Source organism: Cannabis sativa, chromosome 2 (assembly GCF_029168945.1).
Source record: "Cannabis sativa cultivar Pink pepper isolate KNU-18-1 chromosome 2, ASM2916894v1, whole genome shotgun sequence".
NCBI classification, from domain to species: Eukaryota; Viridiplantae; Streptophyta; class Magnoliopsida; order Rosales; family Cannabaceae; genus Cannabis; species Cannabis sativa.
In genome coordinates, this window is record NC_083602.1 from 265556 (window position 1) to 292331 (window position 26776).

The following is a 26776-nucleotide window of genomic DNA, read 5'->3' on the forward strand; positions in this document are numbered from 1 at the left end:
CAAGTAACTTTTTGTTGTGACTAATTAATTTATATTTAGTCACAAAAATTTATGTTGTGATTAAAAAATTATTATTTATAATGGTATACTTTTTTTTATAGTGAAAGTAGTTTATGTTGTAGTGACAATTAAGAATATATATACACAATAAATGTTAATTATAAACATTTCAATAAGCTTCAAATCAAAGAGAGTTCTTTATTAATAATAATTTTTGTTGAAGACAACAATTATTAAGCATCTCATACAAGTACAGAAAAAGGCTCAGAGCACAAAAATTATTAGGGAACAAAAGAAAGGCAAACATAACAAACATAACTTTGGTAACACAACAATTGAGAGAAATAAATTAAAGAAACATGAAAAAGTTAGACTAATTAATTATGAAGAAGAACAACACAATTAATTAGACCATTTTTAGATCGAGATGCTATTGGGGATTCCCTTAGCTGTAATCCCTGGTTCGCTCGTAGGAAAGAGCAAAGTGTATGGGAATTGGATTGGACCACATCGATTTTTCTCATGATTTTGATTCTTAGTCGTAATGTCATCTTCAATGGCACGAAGTTGTGTTTGAAATTTTTTGAAAGCGTCCAAAGCTTTTTTATCCGAAGTCCAATCAACATCTTCATTCTTACCAAGATAAACCTCATCTGATTCATGGCTTGACAATTGCGCAATAAGGTAAATCATCTCAAGGCTTTGCTTTTTTGAAGTAAATGTGGACAAGAAATAACTTTCTTCATCGTCAACGCCAAGTGTAGTGCCCCCCATAGGCATGAACTGTCGACTTAATGTGGGGCGATTCGGATAGAATGCTGCAAAAGAGTACTGCCCAAAGTTAACAGCTGCATGAAGAGCGGAAGAAATCCAAATGATTATGGTGCATGATTCGACGAGTTCATTAAAAGTTTTCATTTCTGGCCACCCATCATATTCTTTCTTGTCACCATGACCAACTTCTTTGATTTCTTTCCACCAATTCTGAATCTCTTTGTCATTTTGCACCTTCTTATCTTCACCCTTGTAGTAGATATCACAGTACTCTTTAACCCATTTATTGATAGCATTCCATATCTCTAACCCATCCACAGCATAAGGATAGTTCTTTACTAGCTCACAAGGTTTTTTAGTCTTTTCATCTACTAATCCCCTATATAGATTCATAGAATAGTAATATATAATGTTAGTAAAATACATCTTGTAATTTAAGCTAATTAATCATTATAGATAATGGACTAGCTATCTACTACTTGCCTTTGAATAAGATCTGCTGGGAGTCCTTGCTTATTAAATGCCCAATTATTCTTATAGACTGCTGATGATGATTCCATTGCATACTTTCCTTGAAAAAACACGCTCTCTATCGTTCCATCGGCATTCACAAGAATGGTTCTAGCTCGTGCGTTTATGCTCATAGTACCACGAAAATGGGGATGCAATAGTTTGTAGATTGGATGGATTACACTTAGTTGTCTGTTTGTTGCTATCACAAATGGCTCAATCACTGCATGTGTCTTCAACCTGTAAATCAATTGATCGTGTGGGATTATGATTGGCATGTTACGTTTTGCTGTTTCATAATAATTATTAAATTAAAATATGTGTTACATTACCAATGACTGTAGAGCTGATGGTAGCCTGAATCGTTTACAGCAACATAACCTTTAGCGAGTTGCCAAGTGGCATATTTATGAGGATCATTATTGTCACATGGTGGGGTAAATACTGTGCTATCTGCACCGTTTTCATCAGGACCATCCTTTGGCAAACTTAATTCAATGGCGACAGGCATCAATTTCTCTTCTTTTGTCAAAAACAAGATTGTTCGAGTTGCATAAGCCTTTGTCGAAGTTTTATTTATTCTCTTCAAGTATGGCATAAATGTATCGTGGTGATCTAATATAAATAATCTCTTTTGCTCGATCGCCTATATATATATATTTAATCAGAGAAATATTAAGCACCTTAAAGTACCAAATAACAATCCTCATTTACTTAACTCCAGGATGAATAATACAATAGACATGATTAATGTATACCTTTTCTACACTACTGAAATCCTCCAACATTTTTATAATATCGTCCTCACTAATTCTGCTATCTTGATCACCATACTTTCTTCTGTCTAGCTTGCTCTTTGGTGGGAATTTCTGAATTAAATCATCAAAATTTAAAAATTATTATGTAATGTATAGTAAATAATTAATTACTATATGTAATGTAAATAAAATAAATGGTATTACTTTGAGAAGACGAATGTGGACAGGGTGGACACCAGCAATCATTTCTCTTCCAAATTCTTCATCATCTCTCCATGCATTTTCATCACCTATAAATATGCAAATTCTCAAAATTATTATTGAAAACTTGAAATTAAAAATAATTAATAAATATATATTTATATAAATACATACATGAATACGTTCATGCATGTATATTATATTATTAAGTATGTATGTACGTACGTACCTGCTTCAATTACACCAGGGACAGGTAAACCTGTACCCTGAAACAACGCAAGTACTTCTCTGAAGCTACGATAGTAGTTATCATCAAGTACAGTATCATCTTCAGACAATGTTGTAATTATTTTAGCAACGGTGTCTGATGATGGTGGTGGTTCCGTCTTCAAGTGATTGATTTGTTCATCACGTGGAATGTATATGACTTGGTTTTTATCAGGCCTGCTCTCATGACCATCTAAAGAATAAAAAAGTATAAGTATGGATCACTACTTATAATTACTTTTAGTATTTTAAAATTTAGATACATGAAAAAATAATTATTCGATGGTTCTTTTTCTTTCTTTTTTTACATATACAATATTTTATAATATTATAGTTAATTACAAGGTTGAGATCTCCTATAGATATAAAAAATTACAAATAATAATTTAAGATGTCGAAATTAAATAATTTAAACATATTGTATTTAATTATTTCTAATTTTGTAAAAATAAAAAAAATCATGATTAATTTGTTAATTGTATTTAATTAATATATAAGAAGATATATACATATATAATTGGTCTTAATTATTTAATTTATTATAAGTACCATGAGTGAGGGGTCTTCCAGTTCTTCCTCTGCGAGGGTAAGGTAAATCTTTCCCTCCAAGGATTGGACGATTATTGCCCAAATCATTGTACGTCGCATAATCATACACTCTGTCCCATTCTTTGAGCTCGCCTATATTATTTTCCGATCTCAAATGTCTAAGCTCACCTTCTCTTAACCTATGTAGTTTGTGACGTTCCGAATTATCTGGAAGATATGGCTATAAAAAGGAAAAAACCAATTAATCAATCATAATCACTTTATTATATATTATTATTTGCGTAATTAAGTAACAAATATCACTATATGTTATTTATTTACGTTCATAACATACCTTGTTTGTGAAGAAAACACGAGGGTATGTGTATCTTTCTTGTGGGTAAACCCAAGAGTTGCACAAGAACTTTACCGAATATACTTGAGGGTAATATACTTGAGCAAGAACTCATCCTTATTATTGTTGGTGATTTTCAATGCTGGAGGGACTCCCATTTTAATTTCGTTCCAATTGGTAAAACTTAATTTAAATTTCGAGTACTCTTTATGATTAGGATCATCATCATGATCACTACATTTCTCCAATTTTGATGAGTATCCGCCCTAGAGCGTAGCATCCTCTGCATGCATGCAACAAAATTAAATATGTGTAATTAATTTTTAAAAAAATTATCACGTCATTATGTGTAATATTTTTTGATTATGCGTAATGATGATGATAATGATAGTGATAGTGATGATAATACATACGACTGTAGAGCTCGACGGTCACTAGATCTCCAGAAATAGGGGAAAGAGGCGCAGTCATATCCTTAAACTTGTCCTTTTCCACTAACACCACTATTCCCTTTACCGTTGTGGTTTCCGCAAACAAACCACGAGTTAATCGATGCAACAACACTTTCATTTTCGTTACTATTATCATTTCGAAAAACAGACCACCAGTCAGTATGTGTAGCACTTGCCCTAACAACACCAACATTTTCCTTAACAATAATAGTAACGTCATTTTTGTATATAAATAGATTAATGTCTAGTTATGAATATGATATGATATGATATAATTTTTCAACAATGGCTCTTATTTATAGGGATTAGGGTGTACTTACATGCATACTACATAAGTGATGAGTAGATTAATTAATAGTACGTAATATAATATTTGGGATTATTAATTAATTAATCCATATATTACTATATTTACAATCAATACCTGTACAGATCCGTTATTATTTGAGATCTCATCAGCTAATTAATTAATTAATTAATGATCATTAATTATGCATGGTAGGAATGCTATATAAGAGTCATTATTAATTGTTATCAGCATTAATTTCGATACAAAACAATACTAATTAAAGATTAAGATTATTGCCTTAATTATTACATCAATTGAAATAGACATGCATACACATATTTTATAATATTATATATGATAATTTTACAAAGTGGAGAATACGTGCATCATATCAATATTATTGTTTAATTATTTTTATGATAATTAATTAAAATAATGTTAATATTTAATCACTACAAATACATAAAATGTGTGACGTCATATGTCAGTGTCTACATACGTCATTTGCTGATCTGTAAATTATTAGTAGGTATGAAAAGTCAATGCATGTTTCCATCCTAAAAAAAAAAGATAATTAGGATATATTTGTTTTCTATATTTTGACATGTACCAGATTATGTTTAAACTTTTTTAACCGTTAAAATTTTTTCCTTAACTATATGAAATTATTAGATTTAAGGACTTTTGTCCAATTTCACTAAATTTTACTAATTTAGTAATTTTTTATGTACTAAATCATGCTTTTCAGACTTTGATATCTACCAAATTATATCCCTAGAACTTTGACATGTACCAAATCATGTTTCCTAAACTTTCCACGTTAGACTTTTCTTACTAAAATTGGACAAAATTTCTTAAATCTAATAATCTCAATTGTTCAAAAGAGATTTTCAACGGCATTAAATGTTCAGAAGACATGATTTGGTACATGTCAAAGTTTGGAACAGAAAAAAATTCTAATTAGCTTAAAAAAAAGGGAATCATGCATATTAGTTAATGAGTGATTCAATAATGCACCCCATTTAAATGTTTACTTGTACAACCCCTATCTGTTTCAACATCTAGAAAAAAAATTTAGTCTAGTTTTTATATAGTGGTATACGCAATATTTATTTAAGACATTTTGTAAAATTTTGAGAAGTTCAAAATAATTAACAATATATAGTTTAATGTTCAAACCGTCTACTTCGCACGCATGTTTATCGAGATTTTCGGAAACTAAATTACAAAAGAGCTTAAGAAGTTAAATAGGTAATTAAGTAATGAGATCAGAGGCGGAGGGAAGGGGGGACATGTGGGGTCATTTGCCCTCTCAATTTTTTATTTATATAAATTTTGTATATAATTTTTTAGGTATTTTATATTTTGACCCCATAAAAATAATTTTTTTCATTTTTGTCCTTACATATTTTTATATTTATCCCCATAAAATTTATATTTTTCACTTTTATTCTCACATATATTTATTTTTATTCTCATAGAATTTGCATTTTTTTTAATAAAAATTATATTTTTTATTAATGTTTCAAAAATTTTTTTGCCCTCACTAAAATGTTGGGCTGGCTCTGCCACTGAATGAGATGAAGATTTTTACGCGATTTGGGTGTTAGTGAACCCTACTCCATGAGTCAATGTATTGGCCTTGTAAAGCTTGAAGTTACAAATGGGTCTTGCATTTTGAAGAACCCTAAATTTTGCTATATTGTTTTTCTCTCTTGGTTTCTCTTAGAAGAAGAAAGCTCAAAGAAAACATAGAAGTATTTTCTATTTTGTTGTTCATCATCCCCCCTATGTACGTGAAGGGATAAATGGAATTTAATAGGCTTAGATCCAGATCTGGGCATACCCGCTAGGGTTTTTGTACAAAATGGATCCACTATTCGGGTAAATTTATAGAATACATGACTTTGAGGCCCACATTAGGATTTTGGCTCGTGGGGCAGAAATATCTGTACTAAAGGAGGCCCATACAGTCTGAAAAAGTGTCATGGAAGGGTGCTGCTATAGTAGACAGGAATGTCAAATGAACAACATTGGACAAAGGGAATATATCGATCCCTTTTTACAGTACCCTCATGTTGTGGACATTGTCCAACATAGAATAAATGGTAGAGAATTGAGCCATATATAAGAACATGGGCTACTCCACTCATTGCCAATTGGTTTTGAGATGGAACCCCATGATACTCAACATGGTATCAGAGCCATATCCCTTGCGGGCAAGTAATCATATCTGATCCGCACCTATACAGATAGTGACCATGTTCACTCTGATACGGTTCAAGATTGATGAGCAAAAAAATAGCCATCATCTTGAGGGGGAATATTGTGGACAATGTCCCACATGGAATAAATGGTAGAGGATTGAGCCATATATAAGAACATGGGCTACTCCACTCATTGCCAATTGGTTTTGAGATGGAACCCCATGATTCTCAACATGGTATCAGAGCCATATCCCTTGCGGGCAAGTGATCCTATCCGATCCGCACTTATACAGATAGTGACCATGTCCACTCTGATACGGTTCAAGATTGATGAGCAAAAAATAGCCATCATTTTGAGGGGGAATGTTGTGGACATTGTCCAACATAGAATAAATGGTAGAGAATTGAGCCATATATAAGAACATGGGATACTCCACTCATTGCCAATTGGTTTTGAGATGGAACCCCATGATTCTCAACACCTCACTACCATGTCCTGATATAGGGAACATGATCTGATTTGGTGGGTCCAGACATCTAAGGGCAACCACGTCACCCTATAAGGGCTTCTAGATGTACCTCTTGAGCTTCCTATTTGGATGTGCCTCGTTGATTGATTAGAGGACTTTATTCGCTCCATCTCATAGAAGGTTGGATGGGCATCCGAGAGTGGGAGGATCGTGTCTTCGAAAGTAAGGCTCTGGGAGTTTGGAAGAGCTTATGCCCATCTTAGACTTGGACTGGGCCTTCGTACGCAGGAAGGCTTGGGCTTGGAATTACGTAGACTAATCAAACTTTGAGGATGCCACATGTTGCTTATCCAGAAATGTAGATAACATTTACCCCAAGCTTTCGAGACTTTAGAGTGGCGGAAGCTTGTAGTCTAGCCTTCATATGACTTTTAGCACCGTGGACACGTGGATTGTTTTGGAACAACGACCCATTTATCTTCCCTATCATGGAATGTGAAAGATTGAGGACTTTTGGGGTTATCGCTTGCCATGCACACATGTCCTCATTTTATGGATCTGTGAGTTTCACGTGTCCTTGGAAAACGCGTGATGCTTGGGATATCATAATGAGGGCTATCTGCTATCAGTGCAAACATCAAGGAGAATATTGATAATGAAGAAATACCTCAAGTACTGTAAGGGGTATTTAATGTTGCCCTTCTAGCTCCCCAATTGTTAGATCAGTATTGAATTTATCTAGATAATATATGGACCCTTGATCCATAAGCACGCAAATCGCCAAATCCATATATAAATATAGACGAGGGAGAGCCTTTAATCAATTTTACATTTCTAAATTTTCAAATTCGATTTCGAGAGGCAGAGAAACCTGTAAATTAGAGAACCTCATTGTTATCCACGGTGAATGTCTGGTCCTTTTGATATTATTATTATCCACCATCTTCTACAAATCAAAGCAAGATAACATACAGACGCTCCTGTTAGGCTATTTTTAGCCTACGTTTTGGGTCACTTTTTATAATTGTTTTCCTTTTTATTATTATATTTGGAATAGAATTACGCTTGTTTTCTTTGGTTTCAGGTTTCACACTTGAAATATATCATTAATTGATCAAATAGAAAAAATAGAAAAAATTCTGCAAGAAAATAAAGCTTAAAATAGAAAAAATTCTGCAAGAAAATAAAGCTTAAAAAGTGTAAACCCAAAATTTTTAATACCTATAAATAACACAAATAAATATTTCACGACAATATATAAACAAAAAAATAATCCACCCATCCAACAACAGTCAATTTTATCACAGAACCTACTTCTCTAACATGCATAGACATATTAACTAATAACAAACACTACTACGTACTAAGCGAAAGAAAAAAAACATACCTGAATCGAGTGCAAAAATGACAACTGCAAGCAGCTAGCGGTAATCCGGAGCGGTCGAACAGGGACCTAATTTCATAAAAAAGTAAAACCCAATTAAAAATTTAATACCTATAAAAATTTAAAAATTTTATCACATATCCATTACTCTACACTAACTTACACATATACACACACATACACATACACATACACTCACACACACTCACATACACTTATACACACACATACACACACATATACATATATATATTTACATACATATATACATACATACACACATATATGCATACATATTTACATGCATACATATATATACATACACCAATATACACATACAAATACATGCATACATATATATACACACCCACATACACATACACATACACATGTACATACACACACACATACATACATACATATACACACATATATATACACACCCACATACACATACACATACACATACACATACATACACATATATATATACATAATCCCACATACACATACATATACATACATACATATATTTATACACATACATACATTTATACCCATATAAATATACATACACATACATACAGAAATACATACATATACACATACATACACTAATAAACACATACATACATAAATCCATACATATAAACATTAAAAAAAATTAAAATTAAAAAAATTAAAAATACCTTAAATAAATTGGAAGAGGTGGGGCTTGGTGGTCTGCGGTGGTGGCTGCCGTAGCTCGGCTGTCGTCGATGGTGGTGGTGACCGACAGTGGTGGTGGCGGTGGTGGCCGACGGAGGTGGTGGTGGTTGTTTTTTTGAAGAAAAAAAGAGAGTGATTGAGAGGGATTGAGAGAATCAAATAGAGATTGAGAGAGATTGATAGAGAAAGAGAGAGATTGAGATGGAATCAGAGAGGGATTGAGAGAGGGCTTGAGAGGGTTTTTTTTTTTTTTTTTTTTTTTTTTTTCAGAGATGCAAAAATGAAAATGGGGAAGAAGGGGTCTTCGTGCTCGAACTGATTCATATATACACTTTTACCGGCGCAATTGGATGCGCCGGTAAAAGTTCTTTTTAAATTTTGACCTAAGCCAAAACGTGCGTTTCATTTACAACTTTTACTGGCGCACATTTGCGCCGGTAAAAGTAACCCCACTTGCCACATCAAAATCCACGCGTTTAATTTAATACTTTTGCCGGCGCAAATGTGCGCCGGTAAAAGTATCCCCACCTACCAAGGAAATCCACGCGAGAAGTTTTCCTCTTTTTTTTTGGGACTTTTACGGGGGCATAGATGCACCGGTAAAAGTATATAAGCGCCAAAATAAATGAAATAAAAGGCGGCAAACTTTTCGCGCCTGTTGGCACTTCATTTCCTTACTTTTACCGGCGCATATTCATTATTGCGCCGACAAAACGTATAAATACCGGCGCATTATTGCACCGGCAAAAGTAAAGCATAAATGCAAGTGGGATTTAAGTTTTTGCTTTATGTCGACAACTTTTACCGGCGCATTTGACGAATTGCTCCGGTAAAAAGGCCTTTTCTTGTACCTAGATATGCATCTATAAAATATATATAGTACTTGTAACCACTTGATGAAAGAAAGGGGAATGAACCCCAAACATCAGTGTGAATGAGTTGTAAAGGGGCAGTGTAAACAGTTTTAGACCTTAAGAAGGGAAATTTGTGAATTTCGCCTTTGCACCAGGCTTCATAGAAATCATGGACTGTTTTATTAGGATCAGAAATGTTACAAGTTTGCATTATTCTTTTTACAATTTTAGCAGAGCGATGCCCCAACCTGCTATGCTACAAAGAAAAATTGGAATAGCTAGATACATTGTGGAGACTGTTGGTGACATTATTAACAGAGTACAAAGCTGTATTTTTATTCAGAGAAGTAACTGATGGAGTTTGATGAGAAAGATGCATTTTGAGAAGGATGAATGACATATAAACCTTGATTAAGATGTCCCTGCAGAAGGACTTCCTTAGAAACCTGGTCTTTGACAAAGCAATGATCAGGAAAGAACTCAAAATATGCATTGTTATCAGTAGAAAATTTTGAAATAGAGATAAGCTTTTTGGTTATTTGGGGAACATGGAGAATAAGATTAAGAAATAATGGTTTAGAAGAGTAAGGCATGGTGAAAGAAGTCTTACCAACATTTGAAATGGAAATTTCAGCACCATCGCCCATATGAACTTGTTCATTACCAAAATAGGAGTCCTTTTGAGTGAAATTGTTTGCATCAGCTGTGCAGTTAGATGTGGCACCAGAGTCTGGATACCAGGCAGGGTCCTTGACAATGTTAGTTGTGGCAATGTTAGCAGATTGCCTATCTATGTTGGCAGTACCAACTCCTGGAAAATCAAGGTTGAATCGCTAATAATAGCGAGAAGCAATATGACCAACTTTTGAGCAAAGTTGACAAACAGAATAATTGTTTGTAGCTGATGCTGAAGGAGTATTCATGGAGAATTGAGGAGGTGCACTTCTGCCGAAATCGGGGAGGAGCTGCTGGTGTGTTGGAGAAATTTTCTCTAGGATTGATAGCATAAGGATTCCAAGATCCACGAGGAGGTGGAGAAGGATTCAACTGGCGACCATAACCAGAACCTCGTCCACAATTGGGTCTATTTGTTGCAAGATTGACAGAATCAAGCTCTTTGGAATGATTGTCCATTCGATGTTCTTAAGAAAGAAGCAAAGATTCAATTTCTGCAATAGTGTAAGGAACATTTCTGAAATTTACAGAGATGACAAAAGTGTCGTAATCGGAGGGAAGACCCTTGAAGATAGCAACTATATGCTCTTTCACAGTCACAACATGGCCAACTGAGCATAATCGATCGACAATAGTCTTTATACGTAACATATAGTCATTCATTGACAGTGAACTTTTCTTGATATTCTGCAGCTAAGTAACAAATTTATCTATCTTGGCAGAAGTTTGAGTAACATAATAGATTTCAAGAGTGTTCCATACCTGAGCAGATGTTTCACAGCCAACAACATGCGTTAGAATTCCTTCAGACATAGATGAGAGAAGTTGATCTTGAATCTCCCATTGAACAAACTGAGGATTGATGAGACCAGCTTCTTCATCACGGTCAGAGAGAAATTTCTGTGGAGGTGTGAAGTTGGGGGATATGAAGTTGAGTAGTTGATGACCTTTGTCTGCAGAAACAATTTGAGGACGCCATAGTAGAAAGTTTTCATTATCAAGCTTGATGGAGAGTTTGTGTGAGAAAACAACAGAATTATTTGCAGCTAAAGCCATGGATGCGGAAGTGAAGCTTGACTCACAAACGAATGATCAGAGAAAAAAAACAGGCACTGATATCATGTGAGGAATAACAGAACAGAGAGAAAAGGATAGAGAGAATTTGAGCTAAATGATTTTCTGTATATTATTAAATGAGTAATAACTCAATATATATACAAGCCTAGAAGACAGTTACAAAGCTAACAAACAACAATAAAATACAGCTGTACAGTAACTAACTTAGGCAAAAGAAATAACAGAAATAGCAAACTAAGTAATAGTTCTAACAATTAAAGCATTATTCTCTAGCTTTCCCAGAGCATCTCTTTTTACTTAATTCGCAATGTTAATGTTATGGCCCGTAGATTGGTTTAGCATGCGCTTAGAATAGACAATAAATTTTTTTAGACGGAAGGAATTTCTTCATGACTAAGATCCTGTGATTTATTTGCGGTTTAATTTGTCGTAATTTTTAATTGATGGCCAACAAGTAGTGAATGTTTCAAAGAATTAATTATTAATTTATTTATAGTTTTAGTAGTATTTCATCATTAAGAACAAAACAGTAATTTATTCTTCTGTTTGAAAGTCAATAAATAAATAAATATATATATGGTTTACATATATATAATTAAGAACATCAAGTGAAACCTTGATTAAACGAAAATGGCTCAGCATCATCTATATAACTTGAACTTTTGATGATGAGTAGAAACAAATTAAGTACTATCAAGAAGATCGATTACATAAACGAGTAGAACAAAAAGAAAAGCAAATAAAATCAAACAAAAGAAAATTATATTAAACAACATTTACCAGATTCTCTTAGCGTACAGGAAGACGCTGAGAGAATCAAGCAAGAACGTACGTATGTACATACATACGCTGATAACTGAAAACAAACCAACCAACGTATGTGCGTACATACATACATACAATTTAATTAAGCATTGTTCAAAGTAAATAAATATCCATCCCAAATCCATCCAACATTATAAACATCGATATGATCGCGATACATAACGTATTTGAGTTGGGCATCGAAAGACAATCTAGTAGTTACAGATGGATGAATAGTAAAATTCTTCTGAGTTTCTAGATAAATTCTATGAACACCTTGAACAACTCCAGTTGTATACACATCCCATGTATTTGCTTCGTAATCACTTGTCTTAATGGTCACACCTTCTCCCTTACTTGGACCAAGTAACTTACCTATAAATTTCTTCTCATTAGCTAAAACATTTATTGTCACAACTCCATCAGGATTAGTGTAGCTAACTGTACAAGATTCACCTGTTTTATTTTCCACATAGTAACAAACTCGGAAAATATCAGTATCTGCTGAAGACATTATATCTATCAATCTATATATATAAATATGTAAACTCGATTCATTATAATGGAGCTTTGATTAAAACATATATATAGAAAACATGGAAAGCAATAACTAATTAAGCCAAGAGCAACTTGTTGTATATTATAGGCTTAATAGTATTTATATATAAAATCAGTCTATTATTGGTTTATCAATAATGTAACATATAAGACTTTTTCTTTAATATTTAAATACAAGGTATCAGTAATATTTCAGTTTTAATAATCACAATATGTGGCTCAAACTATGTACAATAACTCTTTTTAGAACGAATCACTTTAACTACAGAGGATTAATGATATTACGTACTACTAATAACTCTTGTGAATTTCAACTAATCTCCTCCCACAAATATACACATATTATGATCTCAACAATGTTCACGGGGTAAAAGTACTATTTTTAACAGTAAAAACGAAACCTTATAAAAATTAGATGTATAATTATGTAACGTTTATATTAATTGTTAGAATTTGGAATAAGGTGAATGAGGTTCCATCTTAAAACTAATTGGTGGCTATTTTATATGCTCACCATCTTGGACAGCTCGATCATAAGCGACTCTTTTTTGGTTCACTATCCCTAATCACAAGTGGCTCTTTTGCTCTACTTTTTGGATCAGTATTTTTAGATTTTTGGTGGCTCTTTCTTTTTTAGCTCACTAATCCCGAATCACAAGTGGCATTTTTTGACTTTTGGCTATTCGATCAGTTTTTTTTTTTTTTTGCATTTTTTGTGGCTCTTTTTTTTTGACTCTACTTCGATCATTTTAGAATTTGGAATAAGGTGAATGAGGTTCCATCTCAAAATTAATTGGCTATAAGAGGAATAGTTCATTCCTCTTATATATTTTATTATCTTTCCACACATCAACAATGTGAGATTCTTTAACATTAATAAAAATCATATAATTTAATTAAGAGCTTGGAAGATCAAATAATATTGAAAGTTCATAAGAAAAAAATACTTATTATTTTATTATCCTTATATATTATTTTTAAACTAGTAACCCAATATGAATGATTAATTCCCTTAATTATTTGTTCTCGATGCATTGACTTTGAGTAGCTAATTAGTTATGCTAGGAACGTGTATGAATAATCAATTAATATTTAAAATCAAGCAACTTATTTGTAATTTACAGAAAAAAGAAAATATATTATAAACTGATTGATAGATTTATAAAAGAAATTGACGTACGTACACTTGCCATGTGACGTCACATTTTGTATAATTTAGTAGGTGCCCAACACCTAGGGTTAGCAATATTATCTAATTTTTTTTTAAGTTATATGAATATTCTCAAACTCAATTACACTAATAATATATGACACTGAAAAAAGAGCTAAGTATTAATGATGTCTTTTAACAATTCTCTAAAATTAAATATATTAACATTATATTCTAATTTTGAAAGAATCGAACAATAATAATATTGATATAATGCAAAGTTATTGTTTTTTTGTTTTTTTTTTGAAAAGGAACCTCAGTTCGATAAGATTAACACCAGAAAAAAGCGGGATTCACAGGGAGAAATCCCTCCCCTTTACAGTTTAAGGAACCGCTCTGAGAATGTCGGGCATTCTTAGCAAGTTCATCAACATAAGTGATTACATTTCTTTTCACAAACACTACATTAACAAAAGAACTAGAATCAAAAAGCTGCAACAAAGAGTAAAACTCCTCTGGTGATTGCCAATTAGGAAGTCTTCTGGTTCGGATCGCATCAACCAGGATTTCGGAGTCTGAAGCAATGGTGAATTCGTCCCAACCATTCCTCAGGGCCCATTTCATTCCAAGAGTAATCGCTTCCATCTCAGCTACAAGAGCATTAGCATAAGAGCCAGCAGCCGAGGAGCAACTCCACTCCAAGGAGTCACGGTCAATAATGATAGCCGCACAACCAAACAAACCATTGGAGAAAGAACCATCCACCACTACCAGATTCTTAGAATGTATGTTTAGAGACACCTCCTCAGTCCCAGATGCAGTGATACTAAGGGAAGGAGAGGAATGGGAAGTGACAAATTCATTAAACCGGTTAACAATATCTCTTCGCGCCTGGTCAACACTCCAAGAGGCATTGACATTGTGGAGTATTTTGTTCCTAACATTCCAGATAGTCTCAAACAGTACAGCATAACAAACCAGCATTTGACTTCTTTTTTCAATATCAGCACCCTCACAAAGATTACACAACAACTCAGAAATGCTTCCAAAATGAATAGTATCCAATCTTACAGGGAAGGGGCAACTAAACCAGAGAGCCAAGGCAAAGGGGCAGGTTGCAAATAAGTGCAAGGGATTTTCATCACCCGAATCACAAAAGAAACACTTACAATTATTGGGATTAAGGGTGTTTGCTGTAGGTAGGACATTTGCACAAGTTCGCCATAGCATCAAACTTAATCGCGGGTGAATGTTGGCATTCCAAATCCAGCTCCAAAACCTGTTAGTCTCATTAAATCTCCCCGATTGGGCCATCCAATAAGCTCCTTTGACAGAGAAACACCCCGATGTGGAACTTTTCCACACAAGGAAGTCTTCTTTTCCGTTTTTAACAATTTGAATAGCCCCAATCTTAGCACCAAGCTCATCACCAAACAAAAATCTCAAGAAGCCATGATTCCATCTCTTTGTATTACGGTACATGAGGTCAGCCACACAAACCAGGTAAGGAGCGATTTCTCTCACTTTCTCCATAGTAGTTCTGAAGTCATTATACCCCAACCACGGAATCCACGGTTGCCACCAAATATCAATACACTCCCCAGAGACAATGATAGAACAAGCTCCTTCAGCTACACCCAATCTGGCTTTGAGGATACTCCTCCACACAAAACTGTCAGTGATCTTCTCTGACACACTCCAGAAACTCTCTCTAGGGAAATACTTGGCTTTCATAACTTGACACCAAGGCCGGTTATCATTGGTTGCAAGTTGCCAGGCCAATTTTGAGAGAAGGGATTGATTAATGTCCTCGAAACGCCGAAATCCAAGACCTCCCCTCTGCTTCGGTTGACAGAGTGCATTCCAAGATTTCGTGGCTAGAAAGTGTTTAGAATCAATAGAACCAGTCCACCAAAACCTTCTCACAATCGAATCGAGTTCGTTGCAAGAGAGGCTTGGAAGTTTAAAGGTGGACATGGTATAAGAAGGAATCGAGAGGGCAACCGACTTGATAAACGTCATTCTACCAACCTTAGAGAGATGTTTTAGTCTCCAGCCCTCAAGACGATCACACAACTTTGTCTTGATAAAATTGAAATCACTTCTCTTACTTCGCCCAAAAAGAAACGGGTTGCCCAGGTGTTGATCGGTATTTTTAACATTTCCAACTCCCAAAATCCTCCATAAGTTCTCTTTCAGCCCAGGATTACAGTTGTTAGAGATTAAGAGACCCGATTTGGGTTTGCTGCAGACCTGACCAGACCAGTCTTCAAATTTCTTAATGCATCGGACCAAAGTTTCCGCTTTCGAAGGGTTGGCTCCGAGAAAAACTATGGTATCATCCGCGAACATTAAGTGGGATATTTCAGGGCTATTCCGAGCCACCCGAATCCCGTGTAAGTTCCCCTTCTGCTGTTCATGGTACAGGAAGCGAGAAAACACTTCGTTACAAAGCAAAAATAGATAAGGCGACAAAGGATCGCCTTGCCTTAGCCCCCTTTCCGGATAAAACTTGCGAAGAGGTTTTCCATTCAAGAGATAGAATTGCATAAGAGACCGAAGTAACACATGCCATTATCAATTTGGTAGAAGACAAACTGAAACCGAATAAAAGGAGCACTTTCTCCAAGAACTTCCACTCCATTCGATCGTAAGCCTTATTCATATCCATCTTCATCGCCATAAGTCCGCCTTTCCCTTTCTTCTTTTTTAATAACTCCCACCAATTCTTGGGTTAGAAGAGTCGATTCAGCAATCCACCTCCCCGGTAGGAAAGCCGATTGGGTAGGAGCAATCAATTTGTCAAGGATCATTCTTAATCTTTGCGACAGAATACGGACAATTATTTTATAAACAAAGTTGCACAGAGCAATAGGCCGAAACCGATCAACACTATCCGGGTTGGTACCTTTAGGGATGAGGCAAACGAACGTATGATTCAACCCCGGACACATAACCCCAGTGGAGAACACCTTCTGAATGCAGCTAACAACATCACCTCCGATAACATTCCAACATTTTCGGTAAAAACATCCTGAAAACCCATCCGGACTGGGTGCTTTGAGAGGATGCATATTGAACACATGGGTTTTGATCTCCTCTGCATCAAGGATGCCAGTAATCAGTGCATTTTCCTCCATCGAGACAGAAAGATCAATTAGTTCCTCCAAACCATCGAAATGGACCTCGCCATTAGACTTATACAACTCTTGGAAATAATTATTAAGAATAATCCCCTTGTCCTGTTCTTTAGAACACAATTGGCCTCTAGGATTCTTGAGATTCCAAATGTGATTCCGTTTTCTTCGCACCATAGTTGATGCATGAAAGAAAGACGTATTCCTATCAGCTTTCATTAACCACACCTCCCGAGATCTTGCTTCCATATCGACTCCTTACGATCCCATAAATCCAGAATGGCCCGCTGCACTCGCTTCTCCTCCTCCAAATCCAATTCATAATCCTCTCTGGATTGGAGAGATTGAAGTTTGAACTCTAAGTGTTTAAGCCGTAACTCGGTATCCCCAAAGACATTCTTGCTCCACCGTCTCAAAGCATTTTGGGTATTAGACAGTTTTCTAATTAACCCACTATTCTCCATAGACACAGTGGTGACTTCCCAAGCTTCCTTAATGACCTCCAAACTGCTTGGATCCGAGAACCAAGCTTCAAAGAACCTAAAAGGACGGGATCCTCTCTGATTGAAGACATGAGAATTGAATAGTATCGCCCCATGATCCGAACAAAGAATTGGTAGATTGCGAACCCCCCCGGAAGGGCAAATAGACATCCAACCAGTGTCCACAATAACCCGATCAATTCTCTCTCTAACCAACTGGCCACTGCTACGTTTGTTCTGCCAAGTATACTTGCAACCGCTGAACCCCAAATCCACTCCTCCCGTGTCAAACAAGAAATTTCTGAGAGTAGTACCATCTCGATAGGCATAAGCTCTGCCTCCCATTTTATCCTCCTTTCTTCAATTTCCCAAAAAGTTCATAAAATTGGTTATGGTTTGCATTTTTACTTATAAATTCTCCATTCTTTTTAATGATTCCATGAATGGCTATTTTGCTTCCAAGAGAGGTCTTCAGTAAGGAGATCCTATGTCACCTCTTCTCTTTGTTATAGGCTTGGAATACCTTTCAAGATTGTTGGCAAAGATTTCCAAGCAGCTAGATTTCAGCTTTCACCCTCGGTGCAAAGATCTGAAACTTAACCATCTTTGTTTTGCTAATGATATCTTACTTTTTTGCAAAGGTGATATTCATTCTATCAAGCTCATGCTGAGAACCTTTAAGACATTCTCAGAGGCTTCAGGGCTGCAGACTGGGTCTCGGATCCAGATGATAGGCTATCTACCTCAAGGCACTGCATATATACCTTGGTCCTAATCTTGTATCTTGGTCCTCAAAGAAGCAACCAATAGTGTCTCGCTCTAGCACTAAAGTAGAGTATCGCAGTTTGGCCCTTGATACTGTTGATTTGGTCTAGATTTGGGTCTTTACTCACTTAAGTTGTAGTTCCTTTAATGTGGTGTGATAATCAGAGTATTGTACTCATGTCTGCAAATTCTATTCTCCATCCTTGGACCAAGCACATTGAACTAGCACTACTACAAAACAAGCCTTTACATGTAAGAGTTTTATTTAAGGATAAATTTTTGCATGCGAATGTGAGGATTAAGGGAGTAGTGTCTAGGTAATTTTGAAGTCGTAGGGTTATTTTAATGTAAGAGTGGGTAGAACTTTGGGTATTCTTGTTCTTGATTCGTTTTTTCGCACTGGTTGTACACAAGTCATGCCTACATTAAATCAGGCTTAAAGTCCTTCGTTTGGAGTCATTAGGGTTCGAGATGATATACTTGGGATTTGTATCAATTACTCTTTTGTTCCCAACAAATTGTTCGAAGGCATAGCTCCACGAGGACAAAATTGTGCCTTCGAATGATCGGTCCGACGATGACCTCTCCAAGCAGCTCTTAAGAGGGGTCTTCCTAGTACCATGCTATTCTTTTAGGGCCCGTTTGGTACGCAGGACTGGATTGGATTAGGCAGGCTAATTTGTCCAATCCAGTGTTTGAGCATGTTAGAAGTCTGGATAACTAATCCAATTTATCTCATTTGTCTGGAATTATTTATCTCATCTAGCACACTGGGATAAATAATCCCATGTAAGTGAGATTTTTTTATCGTTTTTTAAATTTTGATTTTATTAATATATTTTAAATTTAATAAGAATTTAAATGATAAAATTATCACACATTTATTTATTACAAATTTTTTTATCAAAAACTTATTCATTAAAATTAATGAAAATTTATAATTTTAAATTATCATACATAAGTTTTCAAAATTTAATATTATTAATTAAACAATAATTACTTAAATTGATTCTAAGAGAAATAATATGACAATAAAATTTTATATTATTTTGAAATTACTAGAAAATTTATATAAATATTTTAAGAAATTAATATTTATATTAAATTAGTATTTAACATAAATAATTTTATATTATTCAAGTATTTTTATTTTATTATTTTAATTATTTATTAAATAAAAAATATGATATATAATTGATTATATAAGATATATTATTTTATTTTATTTTATAATTTAATTATTTTTTTGGCTGCGAATCATTTATTTTTATTTATTTATTATTATATATTTTAATTTTAATTTAATACTATATATTTTTATTTTAATTTAAGTTTTTTTCTAAAAGGAAATAAATAAAATTGTCCAGTCTATTCTTAAACCAAACATAAGATTACTTTCAGCATAATCCAATCTTGTCCAATCCAGTCCAATCCTGCGTACCAAACGAGCGCTTAGCGTTTAGGGTATTAACTGTTGGAATATATTTTACCAGGATCTAGATTTACTAATAAGTATATTTTTAACATCCTAATATGAATTTCTAAAACGATGAAAATAAACACATAAAAGGTATGAGAAACTTTACAGTAGTTGCAGTTGAATTAAATGACTACTCCCCCTCAGATCTCTAACCCTTGTATCCTTTCTATAGCAGAGTATCACCAAGATCTGAGCTCGATTCTTCTTCTTGTTGATTGGATTCTTCACAGTCTTACATACTATGATTGAGGACTCACTTGATATGTGTGGGCATGCACTCAATCACTAATGGCTGAATTTGGTTTGTGAAGAATAGGCTATGGTATTTTCGAATTCAAGAGAAGAAAGAAAAAGGTCTCATCAACCTAGAGAGAAAACTAGGTTTTTAGCTTTTGGAGGCATTAGTTAGATAATGAGACCATAGCTATTCTTTTATACTAATTTCCATAGGGTTATGGTTGATTTATTTAGAATAAAAAATTCATAAAAAATGGAGCAAAATAACCACATATGACCGACCACTTAATGGGCCCCATATAATAGTTTTTTGCCATTTTTCTCAACTATTTTATCTATTTTTCACAAATACCATTTTTTGCACTTTTAACCATATAAATGCCAAAACTATTTATTTAATAATTAAAATAATTATCAAACAAAATTGTTATTTATAATATTTATTAATTAGACTCCACAAAGTCTCTTAATTAATAAATGAACCCTAAAATACCATTTCTTCACAATTAAGCCATAATATAGTGAAAATTCTGTGACAGTCAGTAGTCCCATGATCCGTAAGGGGAAACACCGGGTAAACTGTACAATCCCACACCGCCTGGGGAAGGTCAAGTGGGATGATTCTGAGACTGTGTAGGTATGGGACTACACAGTTGAAGAGAGCTTAAATGGATTGATTGGTACTACCTATGTCAACAAGGTGCATCTTGTTTTTCGGTAGCCCATCTCGAAAAAACTCTACAGTTAAGCGTGCTTGGCTTGGAGCAATTTCAAGGATGGGTGACCTCCTGGGAAGTTTTCCCAGGAAGCGTGTGAGTGAGGACAAAGCACGCTGGAAACACTCGTGTTGGTCTGTAGGGTCAGTCATCAATCCAGATTGCAATCGGAGTGACGTACTCGTATATAAGAGCCATTCACTCCGTGGGTGTAAGGGCCCAATGGAGGCTTGAACCGGGGACGTTACAAATGGTATCAGAGCCTTGACCCAGCCGGAAGTGTGGTCGACGAGGACGTCGGACCCCGTAAGGGGGGGTGATTGTGACAGTCAGTATTCCCATGATCCATAAGGGGAAACACCGGGTAAACTGTGCAATCCCACACCGCCTGGGGAAGGTCAAGTGGGATGATTCTGAGACTGTGTAGGTATGGGACTACACAGTTGAAGAGAGCCTAAATGGATTGATTGGTACTACCTATGTCAACAAGGTGCATCTTGTTTTTCGGTAGCCCATCTCGAAAAAACTCTACAGTTAAGCGTGCTTGGCTTGGAGCAATTTCAAGGATGGGTGACCTCCTGGAAAGTTTTCCCAGGAAGCGTGTGAGTGAGGACAAAGCACGCTGGAAACACTCGTGTTGGTCTGTAGGGTCAGTCATCAATCCAGATTGCAACCGGAGTGACGTACTCGTATATAAGAGCCATTCACTCCGTGGATGTAAGGGCCCAATGGAGGCTTGAACCGGGGACGTTACAAATTCATAAACTAGACATATTCTAATTATAGAATTAAAATTGATTAATCAAAATCAATTAACTGAGTTTTACAAGCAGTTTGTCTCAACTAGTATAGGGACCATGGGCCTATATAACCGAGCTTCCAATAAGCAGATCTAGAATTTATTAAGTAAATTCTCTAACTTATTAATTCCTCGTTGAACCACTATAGAACTTGGAATTGCACTCTCAGTTGTATAAATAACGCTCTATATGTTCCATGATATACATGCGCTATTAATTATCCATTGTTATAATCTCAATAATCAATGATCCTCTATAGATGGTTTACATTGCATAGGGACAAAATTTACCGTTACACCCTTTCAATATATTTTATCCTTAAAACACTTAGCCACCTATAAATGACATTTTAGTGAACTAATATAATCACTAAAATGAGCGCTCTATCATTTATCTCTATTTAGCAAAGCTCGAAGGAAATTGTCGTTTCTCTTGTATGTCCAAATAGAAGCTATAGATTCCATATCTATGATTAACACTCCCACTCAATTGTATTACTGTGTTCCCAAAATGTACGTATCAACCGGACCAAAAGGTAGGCTTAACTAACAAATCAAAGAACACAAATAACACTCTCGAGATCGAACCTAACCATGTCAGGATTAAGATCATTTGATCTAAGATCAACTAGGTGATATTGAATTGAATAGATATTACGGTAAGATTATCATATCTAATTCAAGATCAATAAAGGTCCCTTCCAATGCATACTCCATGCATCCAACCCAAGCTTACTTTAACCAATGCCCTGGAAAGGACATAGAACTTATCCAAGGTGCAAGTAAACAACGTTGTAGATTATCATATCAGTTAAACCCTGTGTACTGATAAATCTAGGAATACATTTAATCACACAATCTTGATTACTTTCCACTGTGTTAACAACACAATAAACAAGAATATCAGTGTGATAAGGGTTTGGATGACTTTATTAATCAAATAAGTAAATAGATGATCGCATGAACCAAATAACACATTAAACAAGTAATGAAATTAAATCTGTTTCTTTATTGATGATTGAATAGAAAAAGTTACATGGAGATAGAGTTTTATTTAGAGCACAAAGCCCAACATTAATTGCTTGGAATTTTCTTTCTTTCAATTGAGCCCATTATGTCCCACAATAAATTTGACTTAAAGAAGGTGGACCTCGTTGAGGGAGACGTTAAGAAAGAATTTTCGAAAGCAGATCCGGACGTAGAAGTAATCTTGGAAACCATTCCAAAGAAGAAAGGTAAAAAGAAGACCGTCCTGATAGTCTACAATTCATTCGTCTAGGAAATGGATCAAATCACTAATAAGTTCGAAAGCTAAGACATGCTGCAAAGATATGACGAACACCGCGGTGTCAGGTTTTACTTAGATTATGTTGGCACAGCCGGCTTTCCCTTGTGAAAGAGTCATCGGTTAAGTGTGTTGACAAATTAGGAGCATGGAGTTGTGCGCACATTATCTGCGAGGCTCATCTGTCGTTGAAGTGTAACTTCGCTAGCTTCTGCACTCACATAGGGATCACACCTTTCCAGCTTATATCACAATCTTATAAGCTCTTAGATGGATGGTCTTCTTATGCAAGCTATCGGAACTGGAAGTCCAGAGTCTTCTAGAGGAGATTCTGTATTTTTATGTGGTCAAATCGCAACTCATGCAAAACAGGAGAATCAAGATTGGATTTTATAAGCTAGCTAGAGAAGCATTCCAGTCAGTCCACTTGTCCCACTAATTTCACAAAGTGCATGATATATATCAATATTAATATTGATTAAGTTTTTTATGATAATTATTATTAATTAATTAGGATGGGAGAGAATCCCCTGTTAGTCATTTGGTCTTACTTGTCTCATAAGACGTTATAAAGAAGACAAGGTTATGACTGTACTGGACGGATGAGGAAGATTGTGCCAATTTCTTATTTTAAAAACTTGTTTGCGATTCTCTCCAACAAACAATGTACATATATATATATATAGATGTTTTAATTAATTAAGTTTTATATATTGGTTTTTTATATAAATTTTAAATAAAGAGCAATTGATATCTCTAATTATTGATATCTCTAATTATTATTATTATTATTTTGTTAAATCAGCTGAATTTCATTATTAATAAAAAACCATTTACAAACTCCAATCAATGTAATATAAACCCACCCATATACAACTCTATAATTACTTACAAATGAAATTCCCCAATTAATCTATATCATCTTTACCTATTTTTGTTGTATTGTACACTATTCTATATTACAAACCTCAAAGTTTGAATGTTTCTAACTACAACAAAAATTAAAGGGAATTTAAAATTCCGAAAAGCATTATTACGAGCCCTCCAAATATGATATCTTTAATTTTAACACATCCAACATGTACTCAATTAATATTAATTGGAATCAATTCTACTTAAATTATTTATATATATATTAAATTTGTTTTATAAAGAACAACACAAATATGAACACACACATATTATAAAATATATCTTTACAAAGAAGTCTAAAGTTGATTTATCAATAATAAGTAAATAAATAAAGACTTAAGTTATAGATCATTATAATAATGTAATATATATAAACATAAAAATAGATGAAGAAAAGAAAAGAAACCAATATTTAAGGTTAATTGGGTTCCAATTGGTTATGATTATTATATACAAGTCTTTCCAATGGTCTTTCTTTTTATATTTTTTATTACATCAATGCATGTACATTAGCATGTTCTAAGTTTATTTATTATATAAGTTTTTATGAAACAATAATTTTAAAATATTGGTAACTATAGTATGAACACAAGTTAATTATTATATATAAGAAAGAAGACTAACATTGGTTTAATAAATAAAGACTAGTATTCCCCTAAATATGAACTAAATAAATTATTTAATATAATATGCATAGATTAGAAATTCTTAGGTAGGTTCTTACATATTAATTAAAGATTATTTTGTGTATTCACAAAGAAGTTATAATAATACGATTCTTTGTTATATGATATTATAAATTTTAGTTATACCACACATTCTTCTAATTTTTAAATTTTTTTAATAATTTTCGGTATCATAAATAAAATTCAAAATACTCAATTTCACACATAAAAAAAATAGAGTGTGCAACTTATAACTATTTAAACTCTATTTTAAGCACTGTAAAAATATTTCAAAATTTCATTAAAACTAACAAATATTTATTATAATTATAATATACACAATCACATATAAAATAAAAAAAAGTATAATTATAACATGAAACCGAACAGAAGAAAATGTTGATGATAAGGGAAAAAGTTAATTTGTAATTACATCCTTATATTATAAAAGTGTCTATATCATTATGTATTATTATTATTATTATTATTTTGTTAAATCAGCTGAATTTCATTAATAAAAAACTTACAAACTCCAATCAATGTAATATAAACCCACCCATATACAACTCTATAATTACTTACAAATTAAATTCCCCAATTAATCTATATCATCTTTACCTATTTTTGTTGTATTGTACACTATTCTATATTACAAACCTCAAAGTTTGAATGTTAATTTCTAACTACAACAAAAATTAAAGGGAATTTAAAATTCCGAAAAGCATTATTACTACGAGCCCTCCAAATTAATATGATATCTTTAATTTTATTAACATATTCAACACGTACTCAATTAATATTATTGGAAGCAATTCTACTTAGGCATCAATCATTTAAAGTTGATTATCAATAATAAGTAAATAATAAAAATAATTAAAAGTTATCATTAATAATGTAATATATATATACACACATAAAAATAGATGAAGAAAAGAAAAGAAATCAATATTTAAGGTTAATTGGGTTCCTATTTTTATGATTATTATATACAAGTCTTCCAATATGGTCTTTCTTTTTATATATGATATTACATCAATACATGTACATTAGCATGGTCTAAGTTTATTGACTAAGTTTTTATGAAACAAGATTAATTTTAAAATATTGGCAACTATAGAATGAACACAAGTTAATTATTAAATATAAGAAAGAAGACTAACATTTGTTTAATAAATAAAGACTGACAGTATTCCCTTAAATTAATATTAACTAAATAAATTATTTAATATAATATGCATAGAAATTCTTAGGTGGGTTCTTACATATTAAAGATTATTTTCTGTATTCACAATACAAAGAAGTTATAATAATATGATTCTTTGTTATATGATATTGTAAATTTTAGTTATACCACACATTCTTCCAATTTTCGAAAATATTTAATAATTTACAGTATCATAAATAAAATTCAAAATACTCAGTTTCACGCGTAAAAAAAATAGTGTGTGCAACGTATACCTATTTAAACTCTATTTTAAGCATTGTCAAAATATTTCAAAATTTCTTTAAAACTAACAAATATTAATATAACAATCACATATAAAATAAAATAAAAAATATAATTATAACAGGAAACTGAACAGAAGAAAATGTTGATGATAAGGGAAAAAGTTAATTTGTAATTACATCCTTATATTATAAAAGTGTCTATATCATTATCTCTTGTTGGTTTGAGAACATTTTTTTTTTAATTTTTCTGTCAATTTAATTAGTTTGAATTAAATATATAATACTAATCTGAATGTTAGCTATTATAGTCTTATTAATTGTAAGAGTAGCAAGAGGTTTCAGATCATGGATCCAATAATGGTGGCGGTCTTCGTCATTTAATATTCAATATATAATCCGTTTACTTTTAATGAGTACATCTCTCTCTACATTAATCTATCTATAAATACACAAATTCTTATGTCAACTTAATTCACCAAATTCAAAAGTATTCATTCAGAGAAAGAAAAATATGTCGGATTTGCCAAGATTTGTGGTTATCAAATCCAAACAAAATGGAAAATACTTGACAAAGTTAACTAAGGAAGAGAGCATCGCAAAGGGGTTCTCAGAAACGTTTGTGCATTTTCGAGGAGAGGATGTTAACTAAGGAAGAAAAATACTCAAGATTTGTTGTACCTTTCTTTTCTGACTTTGCTTTGCTTTGCTTTAATGAATTAAGTTTTTTCAATATCATGCTATTTGTATTTCACCAATTTCATCATCAAATAAAAATTGCAATGAGTTTAGAGATTAGGCAATAACATTTCTACAACTCAAAACATATTA

At 33.4% G+C, this 26776-nt stretch overlaps 4 protein-coding genes across 4 annotated transcripts; all 4 read right to left on the reverse strand.

The window, feature by feature from the left end:
• Positions 1-268: 268 nt before the first annotated feature.
• Positions 269-4092, reverse strand: LOC115718785 (linoleate 9S-lipoxygenase 1). Its single transcript, XM_030647611.2, is given in 10 exon segments — positions 269-1153; positions 1258-1524; positions 1617-1930; positions 2043-2153; positions 2247-2332; positions 2473-2703; positions 3060-3279; positions 3394-3470; positions 3473-3676; positions 3807-4092. Coding segments are annotated over 9 exon segments (2121 nt in total). The 5' UTR covers positions 3552-3676; positions 3807-4092; the 3' UTR covers positions 269-417.
• A 6000-nt stretch (positions 4093-10092) lies between these two features.
• LOC133033878 (uncharacterized) lies at positions 10093-10891 on the reverse strand. The gene is made up of 2 exons (XM_061108941.1): positions 10621-10891; positions 10093-10568 (listed from the first exon to the last, which is right to left on the reverse strand). Exons 1-2 carry the CDS (start codon positions 10889-10891, stop codon positions 10093-10095), a joined length of 747 nt encoding a protein of 248 aa, XP_060964924.1.
• A 3460-nt stretch (positions 10892-14351) lies between these two features.
• Positions 14352-16571, reverse strand: LOC133033879 (uncharacterized). Its single transcript, XM_061108942.1, has one exon. The coding sequence runs from the start codon at positions 16569-16571 to the stop codon at positions 14352-14354; it is 2220 nt and encodes a 739-aa protein (XP_060964925.1).
• Positions 16572-17376: 805 nt separating this feature from the next.
• On the reverse strand, positions 17377-17985 carry LOC133033880 (uncharacterized). Its single transcript, XM_061108943.1, has one exon. It carries the CDS (start codon positions 17983-17985, stop codon positions 17377-17379), a length of 609 nt encoding a protein of 202 aa, XP_060964926.1.
• Positions 17986-26776: the final 8791 nt, after the last annotated feature.